The sequence below is a fragment of the Apaloderma vittatum genome, unplaced genomic scaffold (genome assembly GCF_000703405.1).
Source record: "Apaloderma vittatum isolate BGI_N311 unplaced genomic scaffold, ASM70340v1 scaffold14244, whole genome shotgun sequence".
Lineage (NCBI taxonomy): Eukaryota > Metazoa > Chordata > Aves > Trogoniformes > Trogonidae > Apaloderma > Apaloderma vittatum.
The window spans coordinates 56239-69834 of NW_009712282.1; the positions used below are offsets into that span (position 1 = coordinate 56239).

The following is a 13596-nucleotide window of genomic DNA, read 5'->3' on the forward strand; positions in this document are numbered from 1 at the left end:
CGATTGATATTCAGGAACAGTTCCTCACACAGGCTTGGAGATCCACCTACAGTTTCCTTCTTATTGCAGACTAACCTGACACCTATATATCAAGCTCGCTAACTAGCATGTGGCCTAGTCAGTACCTGGTGCCTGATGTATTTTAGCATTCCAGAGTCCTTCTTCCCTTCCAAGTTGATATCGATCACTCTCTTTTTTAGAGAAGGAGTTCTCAAGCATGACTTGTCTGAGCACTGGAAGGTAAAAAAAAAAAAAAAAAGAAGAAAGAAAATGGAGTTCAACTTTAGATTTCCAAAAATGTGGAAAAGGAGAAGGAATTTCCATACCAGAAGTTGTCTAGTACCACAGCTGTAGCACAAGACCTTCTTCTGTGCTGGCAATAGGCCAATATCCGTGACATAACATATCTCCACCAATTTTCTTCTCTTTAACAATGCCTTTCATTAAGCTTAAGACAGAAGTGAGTAAACCAAATAAGGAATGTGAATGTGCTCACTGTAATCTTCACAGGTGGCATCCCTATGTTTTTCGGTGCTTTAAGCAGGTCAGAGGTAAAAATTCTTCAACTTCTTTCTTAAAAAACCTACCAACAGAGATGTTTAGTGTGTGCTGTGATTCCTGTCAGCTACATTTGTCTTCTTTTCATGCTCAGAAAACGTAAGTGACATCACATTTCAGGACTTGAGCTCATGCCTGCCTGAGAGTTGTCCCTAGCATATTGCCAGTGACAGTGATGATAAGTCCTTTTTATATTAATTATTCACAATACCAGGGAGTCTTCCTAGAATTCTGGGTTTCCACAGACTCTTCTCCTCAAGGTAGTAGCCTGTTGATTAACACAGTTATTCTCATTTAGCAGAGAGCTCACAAGCCCCAGGGAGCACATAGCCAAGTCTGCATATTGCAGCCTACCTATTGCAAGCTGTAAGAGTAAAAGAGAGGTTCACCTGGAACCCAGGTGAGTGTGGAAATGGTGCCTGTGCCATCAGAGAACAACAGCACTTGAAGAATACCAGAGCATGAGGAACTGGGTTGAAAAATCTACTGTTACAGAAAATTCAAAATTTACCTAATGCTCTCCTCCAGCATCTGGACAAACATGGTGCACGTGTTTGGAGGAAACCTTATTGTCCTGCCAATCTCTTTTTTTCCTTGCTGTTGCTTAAAAGCTTTGAAGGCTTGATGGATGATGAAATGTGTATCACTTTGCCTTGCAGTTTAAAGCTGGAGATGAAACAACACGCAGTAATGCACGGTGTTCTTCTGCTACCTTTCATGAACACTGCCAGCTGCTCATCTCATCTCAAGGCTGCCTTCTGTAGAGGAAATGACTGCCTCTCTTCCTAAATAACTCATACACTACTTTTCCATTCCAGAGGAAATATATGGGGGTAATAGCTCCCAGGAAAGCAGAACCATAAACTTTTGTTTCATCTGCTCTGTGATTTGTTCCACACAAATACCCTTCAATTTTCTAACTTGACAGGAAACAAAGAATCTGCTGGTTGATGAAGAAACAGGAACTTGTCTCCTACTCTTTCGTTTTCCACTTATTAGCATCTTTACCCAACTTAAATCTTCCTGAGAGTTTCATGAACACTATTGTTTGTATTGTATTGCAAAGTAGTTGAATGACTGTACCATTGTAAGTATTCAGAGTAATTATAGTCTGTCTTTTGTGGTCAGGAATATGAAAGTATTAACCAACTGTTGACATAATCCAGTTGGTACCTGGGTGGGCACTTTACTGAAAGCACAAATGTATTTCTGCCAGAGTTAAAGGCACCACTTTGTATGGTTAAAAAGGAACAATCTTGTTTGAATCGTCTGCCAACCCGGCCATTTAAAGCGTATCACTAAAGAGATTGTAACATTAAAGATTAATGTATACAATGGTTGGAATAGCTCTGAGAGCTCAGACTGAAAGAAAGGAATTATGCAAGATTTTACAAAAATTTCCAGAGTGATTCTTATTAATAGAAAAGAATAACCATAAAAAGGAAGACTGGACTCCAGAGGCTGGTAAGTAGAGGCCATAAAAGAACATTAAAATAAAAGTGAGGTTATAAGCTTTTAAACAACCTTATCAGCAACTAAGATTTTTCCCAATCAATACAGATTACTTTCCTTCCATAAAGCTAAATGACTTAATAGGGTTTTTTACAACAAAGCTGTGTTTAGTAAGTGTTGTGTTCATTTTGTCCTGAAAGAACTGTTTGAGTGGGTTATGCTGACCTTAAAGGTTATTATGAGCTACTCAGAAAAACCAAAACATTCTGCTTTTTCCATTTACTCACTTCTTTTTGTTTTTTGCCTCTTGCCACACTGTTCAATGTGCTATTTTCCCTCAGAGAGTCCACTGTGTCTCCATACAGGAGTTTGATGGCCCGGACAAGGCGAGCACAGGACCGGCTATGATGGAGGTAGCAGTGTGGGTGACAGTAGTCAATGTGGGTGCATATAAAACTTTGCTGGTTGCATAATAGGATCATAACCTTGAAAAGAAAAATAGAGAATAGTTACCTACAGCAAAGCGAGTTACACAGAGAGCTGCATAGGGCAGCCAGTGATGGGGATAGTCAAGCTAATTTTCCACAGTCTGGCTAGGGATGTATGAAGCTCAACACAGCTTTTCGAAAAGGTATGTATGTCTGTGCAGAGCTCCATACTTGCAAGTAGTTTACAAACCCTCTAGGCATAGCTAAAGAAACATTACTGTTAACAAAGCAGATGAAGAGATAGAGCTGCTGTTGATATGATGTTTGCCTGGTGGCAAGGTTAAGGCTGAGGTTCTCTCTCAGTTTGCAGAAAAGCTGTGGTATTATCACTCTGAGATGACCGCTTAGACTGAAAATTGTCAACTACTCAATCATTAAAGCTGCAAACCTACCAGGTTTAGTTTCCTTCAAAGAATAAGAAAGGAAATGTCTCGGTATGCTCTCACATAGGAATAAGCTGTGTGAGTTGTTCCACATATGCTACCCTCACTGTGCTCGGGTAGACCCATTCAGCCTAGCTTTATGTTATTTGGCTTAGTTGCTATTTCTAGAGGTTCTGCTATACGCCAGCAAGGAGCTCTAAAACCCATCTAAGAGACAGTAAATGTTTGGGCATTTAGCTATTGAGCCCTATTTTGCTGCAGCAACACTGCTATTAGTTCCTAAACTAATTAATTAAAGACAGTCGTAAGTCTACACTTCAGTGACTGCTCTCTGGTGTAACCCAGGGGATTTCTTCCCAGAGGAGCAAAACTCAGTCCAGCAGCTTTTTGTGCACTGGTGTCCATGTGTCCATGGTGTCCATGTTACACATAAACTCAGCCACTTACTACCACTCTGAGGAAATCACACAGGCATCCCCTAAGCCATTCACGCTGTAGGTCATAACTGGCCTTTACAAATCCTTCTCTTCATCCCAAAACCTTGTGCAGAAATACATGGAACTACCAGAAATAAGTTCTTTTCCACCCATTTATGGTCTCTGCCGTTGCAGCCTGATGGATCTCTAGAGAAAGGCAGCTTTCAACCCTCAAATACTCAGGCTTCTAAAAAGTTAGGAGCTTGATTTAAAAGAAACCTGTGTTTCATACATGGGATTTTTGTCTTTTCCTGCTCTGGCCTCGTGTTATTCTAGAGTCAATCAACTCCAGCCATTAGAGTGTTGTATCAATGTGCAAATGGTATAAATCTGAGCAGCACTGTATAGCCTCTACCCAGCCTCTGGTCCACAGTTACAACTTGTAGTTACAGTACACTGACACAGAGTGAGGACATCATGCTCTAGGCTGCCATGAAGGACAGGTGAAGGAAACGGTGCATGCATAAAAGTGACTGGAATCAGTGATCTTTTCGAGTGGTGGACCGTTAAGTGAAGCAGGGTTTTGTTTTGCCTGTAGTTTTAGTGACCATCCACCCATACATTCTTTCCAACAAACAAAAAGAGAAAGTTCTCATGCGATATTGGTACTTGCGTGGCATTAACTGGAACAGGTGATTTTTCAAATCTTCCTTTCACCTATGCAGGCTAATCACATGTAAAGTGAGACAAACATCTCAAATTTCCTTCAGTTTATGCCTTGTATTTATGAGCCCATGCATCCTCCCACATTGAGCAAAGGCACCATGAGTTATCCTAAGCTGCTAGCTAGAGAGATGCCTTTGATCTCTAGCAATCCATCATCTAGTACACACTCTCATATCTAACATACTCAGATTAGTACACTGGAATTTCCAAAGGTGCAATCTCATTACCAAGAGCACTAGGGTACTGACAGAAAAGCAGGGTAGTGCAGGGGATTGAGGCACTTGTTTGGAAGACATGCCATTCAAGTTCCCTGTCTTGCCACCCTCATCCAAAAAAGACAGCTCTCAAGAACTGCTTCTGACATTGCCTTATTGGATTAAGTCTGTTCTTGCCCACACCCCACAAAAATTAGTTGAGAGCAGACTTGATGGAAAGAGGGGTATATTAACTCGTTATTGCCAGCTTTCTTTTCTAAAAGCCACTCAGAAGTCAAAAGGCATCTGCTCTCATATACATGTGCAGGATACTATCAATCTGTGTACAGAGAGTCAATCCAACTTTTCTGCAAAGCATGAGCACAAGGACACACTGACCATGCTGCACCACCACAGTGCGTCATGAGGCAGCAGAGGTAGAGGTGATTGGTCCTTGGATACCAGTGGATTGAACTATGTAGACTTGCCCAACTGACTTTTGGCATGGGTGCAACGATCACCTAAATGGATGTCTTAGGCCTTGCATGACCAAACCACATTTACACTGTTGTGCTCCCTGTCTGTTGGATAGTCTAAACTGCACAAGTTCCATGTTGGGTTACACAGTGTGATAGAATGCATCTAATGGAATCAAAGAAAGTGTGTCAAAGGTAAGTATCTTCTCCCCCACAAGGTGCCTAATTAAGCTCACTGCCATAGAGTTAACAGAGACAAAAATACATAAATTGGCTCAAAAAGGGGTTGCAAAACTCCCTAGGTAAAATCTTCTGGTAGTTAGTAAATATAGTGGTCACAACAGACCCTCCAGCTGAAGTAGCTTCTAAAACGCCACTTCCCAGAAGCGGGGAGCCTAGTTCATACTGTTGTCCATTCTATTACTCTTCCCAAGCTACCAACTCCTTGCCATGCTGGAGATAAGATACTGAGGTAGGGGATTTTTCAGCTGAGGTAGCATGGCTGTCCCTGCACATCTAGAAAGAAACAGTCCCTTTTCCCTTACAAACTAAATAAATGAAATACACAGAGGGAGCAAGACAAAAACTTCTTGGTTTTAGTCCATTTTAGAAATGGCAAAAAGACGATTTCCAAAAGTTGCAGCTTACTTACACTTGAGATCCTTGATGCTATATGGAGAAAGCATGGATTGTGATAGGATTATTGCCAGCACAAAGCTTTTCCTACTGAAAATGCCATCCTTGACAGTGCTGCCGGCGACTCATACTTACGTGCAGCCACGACATGTTCCGATGATAGTTCTCCTCCATGCCTGTGTTGCTCAGCACCTCGGGCTCAATGCTAGGTTCGCTCGCGCTCCAAGGGCTCCCTTCTTCAAAAGAAAAATACCCAAAAGGTGGTTGTTTTTATTGGTCCCTATGTGCTTTAAGATTAGGGACAGCACTTGTAAGCCAGGCCAGCCTTGTGGGAACAGACTAGATTACACAGAACATGCCGCACTGGAAAGACTGAGTTTGGACAGCCCTTCCCAATCCCTGTATCATGCTGGCTTGACAATTACAAGAACCATTTGGACTTGGCTCACGGGCCATCTTGTCAGTAGGAAACACTGCTCCCTCCCCACTTTTTTCTTTAATGGAAGGGGAGACGGTAAACGAAAAACATCAGAAACAAATGTTTTGCACCATTCAGATGCTGCAAATGGTTGGTTTAGTGATCTGCATTGACTGGGCTCTGTGGTTAAATGTCAACAAAAATCCAACCAGAAGTGGCATCCAACTGGAAATGCCAGTGGACAAAGTCACTACTTATTGCCCATAGAAACTGATAATGTCATGGGGATGAAAGGGGAAAAAAATCCTGATTCTAGCACACTAGTTCTAAAGAACTTGGGCAAGGGAGAGATTTTTCTGGAAACTTCATGGATTCCTGTGTTTCCTAGAGCTATTTTGTAACCTATGGGGCCCCTGTAAAATTAATACTAATGCTGTTAAGAGATGGCTGGGGATCAAATCTGGTTAAACCCTTCTTTCTCTAAGTGAACTGTGACTTGCCAAAGTCTACAGAACAGGCAGTCCCACTCCTCGTGTTCACCTGCCGAAGCATCTTTTGGGCAACATAAAAATTACCATTAAGCTTGGGAAGTTATTTCAGCTCCAAATGTATTCAAACGATGTTTTTTTGGTTAGCACCCCTAGCAGAGGGAGCCCCTTTAGTTAAACTCCAGTGGAGGTTTATTGTGGCACGATGCACATTTGGCTTCCATAAGAAATACATGGTGATCCATCTTTTGAAGACTAAGGAAGGCATCTGTAAACTGTAGAAATATATGTATATGCCAATATGTAGAAATAGAGTATGTAGCATGTACATGTTTATGTTCTACATATTGGAATATATATATTACATGTCATACAACATGCCTATGATATCATATCCTACACAGAACATGAAGTACGTGTCCATACGTGTACATATATATCTTTTATCTGTTACTACGGACAATAAAATATCATATGTGCATATGACCTCATGTATTCTTTATATCATATGATTTAAGGGTGTGTGTATGTGCATATACACACATGCATGTGCTCCCCTAAAGACAGCATGCGTTTGGCTGGCAGGCACCAGCATTCCAAGAGTTCATGCTCTAACACGGAGCTCTGAATTGACAACCTGTACACGGAGCCAACGCTGCACCCAGGACTTAAACCGCGTTCCTCCCAGGCCCTAGTTCAGGGACTCCCTGAAGAGGACTCGAGGTTTTTCCTAGCCTGCTGGGATGGGAGGTCTTTTGTCATTTCTAGCTCTGCTACAATCACATCCAGAGTTTAGGTCCTGCCTATTGTCCCCTCCCTTTCCACCCACTCATCTAAGTTACCTATATCAGTGACAGTGTCCCTGCTGTGGGACAGCTGCAGCTCCTCATTCTCAGACTCTGAGTCCTGCCGTGATAACTTGGTGCTCTTTAGGCTGCCGGCCCGGCGAATGCTGGAAAGGGAACCCCCCTTCTTCACCCGGAAACTGCGGGTTCCTTTAATCTGGAGCAAGCGGGAGCCTCCTATCCTGATCTTCCTGCTGGGAACTGTATTAAAAGAATAAAAGAGGACTTTTTTCCCCTTAAATTTTCCCCATTTAAAAAAAGAAAGATATCCTGGCCCTCCCCTCCCTCCCAACCCTCGGCTGCCAGCCTGTATTGCAGCATCTTTTCTTCTCTCAAGGAACGTGGGACCAGAGGCTCCCTCCAAAGCCACCGCCAATGCAGCTCTATCAATCGGGCAGTAAAGATGCTTTAAGGAAACCTGTTCAGCACCTCATTTCCTGGAGACCTGGTACGTCACCTCAGGCCTTGTCTGTATTTGGAATTAGCCCTTGTTCAACCACCAGCAAGTAGAGTCAGCTGCTCTAACAGAAACCCAGAACATGGACAAGGAAAACCTACGATTCACACCAATTTGCATCAGTTCCTGCCAGGAAACAGGATCTTCCCCATGGATGTAAATTGCAGTTTTCTTTGCCAGCCCCGGGGTTTACGTTAGTGCAGAGTCACCTCTTGCTAGGGATAGATGGCTGAATCCCAAGCATGAACAAGGCACCATGGACAAACCTATTTTCCAGTGGGCCTGGGATCTGTAAACCTCACTGAGCTCTGCAGTAGGATCACGTGTGACTGCAGAAGGGTAGTCTGCTTCAAGAGGTTAGCACGAAAGTCTTGTTTGAAGCAATATTTGCATAAATCCGTGTCTCTACATGTTACTCTTCATCATTAGAATGCTTTAGAGGAAACGGGAGCACGCAGATCCTCTCCTTCAGACAAATCAGCAGCTTTCAGGCATTAACAACATCCATTGACACTCTGCATTTTTGGTGAGCACAGACATGAAATGGTTCAATGTTCAAAGCACCAACCGTTTGCATTTTCATTCTCCTCTTAGTTCAAAGGCGGTACATGGCAGTATGTCAGTCCAAATGTTGCAACACTCAGTCATTTTACTGCAGATCTAATCAGGCAAGGCCACGTGTGATCGATTACCTTTTGGTGTGTTGTCGAGAATGAACAGGATACAGCTTTTTGGATACCAGGGGTAAGCAAAATATTTTAACAGAATTGTATTTTGGCTTCAGGAAAAAGCAAGCACACCTTTACTCCTGAGAATGCCCCTAATTCCTTCAGAATCCAATTCCCACTCTCATTTCCAGTGGCTAATGTCCTGGCTGAAGACAGCTGGATAGGTTTTGGAAGCTACTCCTCAGTCCTCATGAATCAGCTGGGCAAATCACTGTTCAGTGACCAGAGAATCTCCCTTCAAGTGACCATGCTGAGTTCCTTAGCAAGTGCTGCTACTTGAATTCTGTTCGGATCAGCAGTGGCCCAGTTCCCCCCCAAGACCAAACCACTTAAGCGCTCATAACTTTATTACAGGAAGTCTGCCAAATCCCATTTTATCATCCAAATAATAGATATGATCCTATGAGAGCCTGTGTCTACCTAAGCTTTAGTGTCTGTATTTCAGACCTACCTGGAGCAGATTCTATACAGTAAACTTGTAGCTTTTGGATAGCTGTTAAGCCATACCTGAGGTGAGCAATGAGAGCAAAGTTTTTAACACTCCACAAAAAATGAAAGGAAACAGATTAGTACTCATCAAAGAGGTAGAGATAAAGAAACCTGTCACTGCAGGCAATAAAAATTTAGTTACATTCACACAACAACATTTTCTTATCTAGAAAAGTGTAGATTACAAAAGATGCTTCTGCATCTGTTATGTTTGGCCCAGGTGGATCCCCAGGAGAATATGCTGTGGCCAGAGAAAAGAACATAATGATTGTAATTTAAAAATTGAACATTATATTGCATATATTTAGCTTCCAAAATACTGCAAATACATTTTTGCTAAAGTATATTAGTATATTAGGATTCAGCCTTCCTACTATAGTCACTTTTCCCATCTCTAAAACATAGCCAAGAGGCAGCTTTAATGAGGGAATGCTATATGACAGCTTAGGGAAAAGGAAAACTGGGTTGAAAAAAAAACCCCAGCTGAAAAGAAAGCGTAGTTGAACAGAGTCAGGGATGCACAATGTTAATGCTATTTTTGCAAAAGTAACTCAGTTCTGCATTATGCCTGTAGCACAGTAACACACGAAGTAAAACCTAAGTTAGCACTGTCTCTAAAAAAATAGGATAGTTAGATACCAGTCACCAGCATTTTCCAGCAGGACTGTGTGTTCATAGGCATTCTCCCACTCAGGCAACATCCCAGGGGATGGGACTGGTGGCTGAGAGGCTGAAAGGTGGTTTCAAGTAATTGTCACAACTATCTTAAAAACACCCCACCCAAACCAACCGCAAACTGAAGTTTTTCCTCATCTGAAGAGTTAGAGATATCTTATCCCACTGATCTTAGACTATCCGACAGACCATAAGGCTGTGTGCTTCTCCAGGCTGTCAAAATGCCAAGGGTATAAAAAAAATGAGGTTGAGCATTAATTTATTCAGCTCACCTCTCTTAGGTGGATATCTAGCTGTCTTTACAGAAATAACTGTCCCAACCTGACACAATTTTGGAGACAGTTTTACACCACGTAAATTTTGGAAGCAGTTCTAGCATTTTCTCTAATTGTGGCAAGGTCACAGCTGAAGACATTGCAAACATTATCCAAAGCCCCTGAAGTCAATAAAAGCTCCTCTGAATCATTAATACACATTACAGTTCCTGGAGGATAACCAGCCACCAAGCAATTATCAAACATTTATCCTTTTCAAACAATCATCAAAATTATCATTCAAACACCTGCACGTTTATATGGCTATGAGGCAGAATTTAAACAGTTCTAGAAAACTTGTTAGAGGACGAATCATTTACAGATAACTGTCTGGCAGTTTAACTTCTAATTGCAAATACGCACGATGACTGTATATTGTATTGCAACACTTGTACCATCAGATAGTATGTGAGTTTTGCATGAGATGGCTCAAAAATGGAAACAATCTGCTCTTCTCAGCAAACACAGTAAGCTTGAGGTTTGCTTGTACAGTATACAGTATGTTGGTAACACTAATCTGCTAGCCATCAAAAGCCACACAGGTCTGTGTTTTTCATGTGGTAGCAAAGACTTCAAGAGATCAAGTGATCAACCACTAATTCTGTGAGATGCCATGACTCCCAAACTGGTACAGATTTTCACAGAAAGTTTCCGATCTTCCCTCCTATCTGTGGTTCTCCCAAAATGAAAAACTGTAATCAGAATAAAAAACAAACAAGAACAATTTTGATCTTTATTTTTAAAGTTAACCAAATAGTGGTGCTTCTCTCAGCATCTCACTGAGAGATTGTTTCCAACTAGACATCCTCTGTTTTAAAAATCTTGTCATGCTCTCAGTTGGTTTCAGTCATAGCAGTGTTTTATAAAATTTAACATCTTTGCTTCTCACATTTATTGTATTGAACCCTGAAGGCCAGAAGCATCTCAGAAATGATTCAAAGCCACGTGACTCCATGGCTGCCTGCTTTTTAACACAGTCTATGCAAATGAAAACATCAAATCAAGCGCCACTTCACAAGCCCTGAGAATACAAAAGCCTTATTATGCTGACAAACCTTTTTTCTCCTCGAAGCCAGCCTCAGATTTGAGGGTGTGACTGCTGCTGTGCAGGGAATCCTTTGAATCTTCATTTTCATCCAGAACCCCAGCAAAGCTGATCTTTCTTTCATACCTGTGCCGATCCATCTCGGGGTCCAGACGTAGCCTGCAGCTCTCCAGATCCTGTAGCAGAATGTAGACAACACAGATGTAGAAGCAGTATGACCCCCATGCCCTTCACTGCAACCACAGATGCTTCAGAAGAACTGCTTCAGATGGGAATTAATTCATATCACACAGTTTTCCATCTATCTTGACGCTTTCTAATGGAATTACTCTTTAGGCTTGCAGCACCCCAAGCCACACTGCCAGGATGGAAGAATTGACAGGTGTTAACACATATTTCTGGTTAACACTGCTGAGTGAACAGACAGAGGGAAAACACATAAATAGTCCCTAATGGGTAGGTGGCAATAAAAAGTGGCTGTTGCATAAGATGCTGGCTGGATGGTTAGGTCTACTCTAAAAGGCTGCCTGTGGTTGATTAGGGAATGTGTTGCCACTGTACTCATCAGAGGGAAAAAGCTGAGAGAAAGCTAGTGGGCAACGTGACAGCCATGACAGCATGACCCAGAGCAAGCTCTTGGTGTGCAGCTCAGGCTGAAAGGACATAGTGTGGAAAACACAGAATAAGAAAAATATTGGTTGCACTTAAATTCTAGAAAATGAGAAGTCATTTTCTCCAATTAACAGAAACAGCATCAATTTGTGCCACCTACTGGCTACCAAATGGGGCCAAAAGGCAAAAATCCTAGGATTCTACAAGCTGTGGATTATCACCCCCTTACTCTAACCACAGCTAGAAAAACTGGCAAACACAGTTAAAATTTCGGGCTCTTTAAGAACATCATTTGTGCCTTTTCAGTGGGAATGTCATCAGCTTTGAGATTTCCACACCCAAAATGTAACTAGCTGAAATCTAAGATGACACCAAGCTCCTTGCTGTAAGTAAATGACTGATGAATGTGAGTAACATCAGTAAAATTATCCAAAATAATTATTCCAGATAAAATTCTGCAGGCTCCAGAGATCTCATACAGAAATTTGCACATAAAACTCCTATAGAAGGTACCGGCAGTTACTTGTGCAGCAACAAAACCTGCTACTCTATAAGTTGATTTGGGGAAAAAAAAAGGTCTTCTTGAACATATGTTCTAGACTGAGCTGTGCTGAAATGATTTAACTAGCCTATCTTAACAGCAGCTGAAGGTCCAAAACCATCTGCAGTCAGCTCTGCATCTCCAGGGAAAATCATCATAAATGATTGTCAGAAAAGCTAATAGTTGATTGCCAGAAGGGAAATATTTTGATTTCGCTCAATCACAAAACCTGGGATATAAAAAGGAAAGTGCTTAAAGTAAGGGCTCCTAGTACCTCTAACATTGTAAACTTCCATGTAAATAGTTTAAAATGCATCTAAGAGTTTAGGATATGAAACAAAGGCTAAAGCATTTGAGAATAAAAATCTGTGATCAAATCTATCTGAATTACAGCATCTTCAAGAATCAGCATGTGTAAGCTGAGCCACGACAGCAGTACAGTTGTGTTCCTAAGGCATAGTCAAAGTTCTCCTCTGTGTTTAAACACACTACTCCTCCCGGCTTGGAAATTGCTGCCCCCATAAATCAACTGACGGAATGAAATACTCCCTCTTAGCACACAGTTTGACTTCGGCAGATGCTTAGCTAAAATGAATGATTTTGCATCCATTTGCAAAGTGAGCTTGTACCTACTCCACCAGCTTCAGTAACAGATGTTGGTTGAAACTTCTGTCAGGACTCCCTATCTCACTCAGATCATAGAATCATAGAATCATAGAATGGCCTAGGCTGGAAGGGACCTTAGAGATCATCTAGTCCAACCTCCCTGTTGTGGGCAGGGACGCCACCTCTTGACTAGACCAGGCAACATATGGGGACTGAGCAGGAATCTCGATGTGGGTGCTTATGCCCTCAGCCTGGCAAGCCTGCATGGACTGTGGGTACTTAAAATGGTTCATCACAACTAGTTCAGCTGCGAATGCTTCAGTTCTTCAAGGCCGCTAAGTCTGTACCTAAGGTATGCCTACAAATACCAATGCAAGTGAGATGTGCTCTGTTGGAATTTCAGCATTATGGACCATAACATTATGTACCTGATTCTTTCAGAAAGGAATCATCACTTCAAAAAAACTCACAACAGACTTAATATTTTAATTTGCAGAATTGTTGGCTCCTCCTCCCCAATCTCCCACCCCATACAAAGTTAAAAGAAGATCTCTGTGGCCATTTTCTCTAAGAAGTTCTTGCATAACCTGACCTTAAGTTTTCATCTGCCTACGCATCACAGAATAATTCCTCCTACTTCTCTCCCATATACAAGTCTGAAAAGCTATTAATTAATCAGTTTCATTTCTATCAGGCACAAAAGGACAAATTTCTGTTGACCTTCATTACTCAACATATTTTTAATTCCAAGCTCCACTACTTACTGAAATGAATTCTAATCTCTGGTTATTATCCTGCTTTTAGATGCAGTCATTCATTTTGAGGTAATAATATCAACAAAGTGCTTAGGAAGACTTCTGCTGAATTTAGCCCTGTTTTTAAAATTGCCCTTCTTGCATACCTAGGGGCTGTGTCACTTCATCATAGATCATCTACAATCTTTGAAACAAATTTTAGAACCTAATTACAATAATGACCAGTCAAATTAGTCTGTCAAGAACAATTGTCATCAGCAAAATTTGATCTAAGTCTGTCATTAACAAAATCCA

General features: G+C 41.6%; 1 protein-coding gene across 1 annotated transcript in view; it reads right to left on the minus strand.

The window, feature by feature from the left end:
- Positions 1-13596, minus strand: part of UNC80 (unc-80 homolog (C. elegans)) — a 128707-nt gene that overhangs the window by 55145 nt on the left and 59966 nt on the right. Inside the window, 4 exon segments of the mRNA XM_009867927.1 lie at positions 126-233; positions 2298-2495; positions 5465-5565; positions 10799-10964. Coding sequence (XP_009866229.1) covers positions 126-233; positions 2298-2495; positions 5465-5565; positions 10799-10964 — 573 coding nt within the window.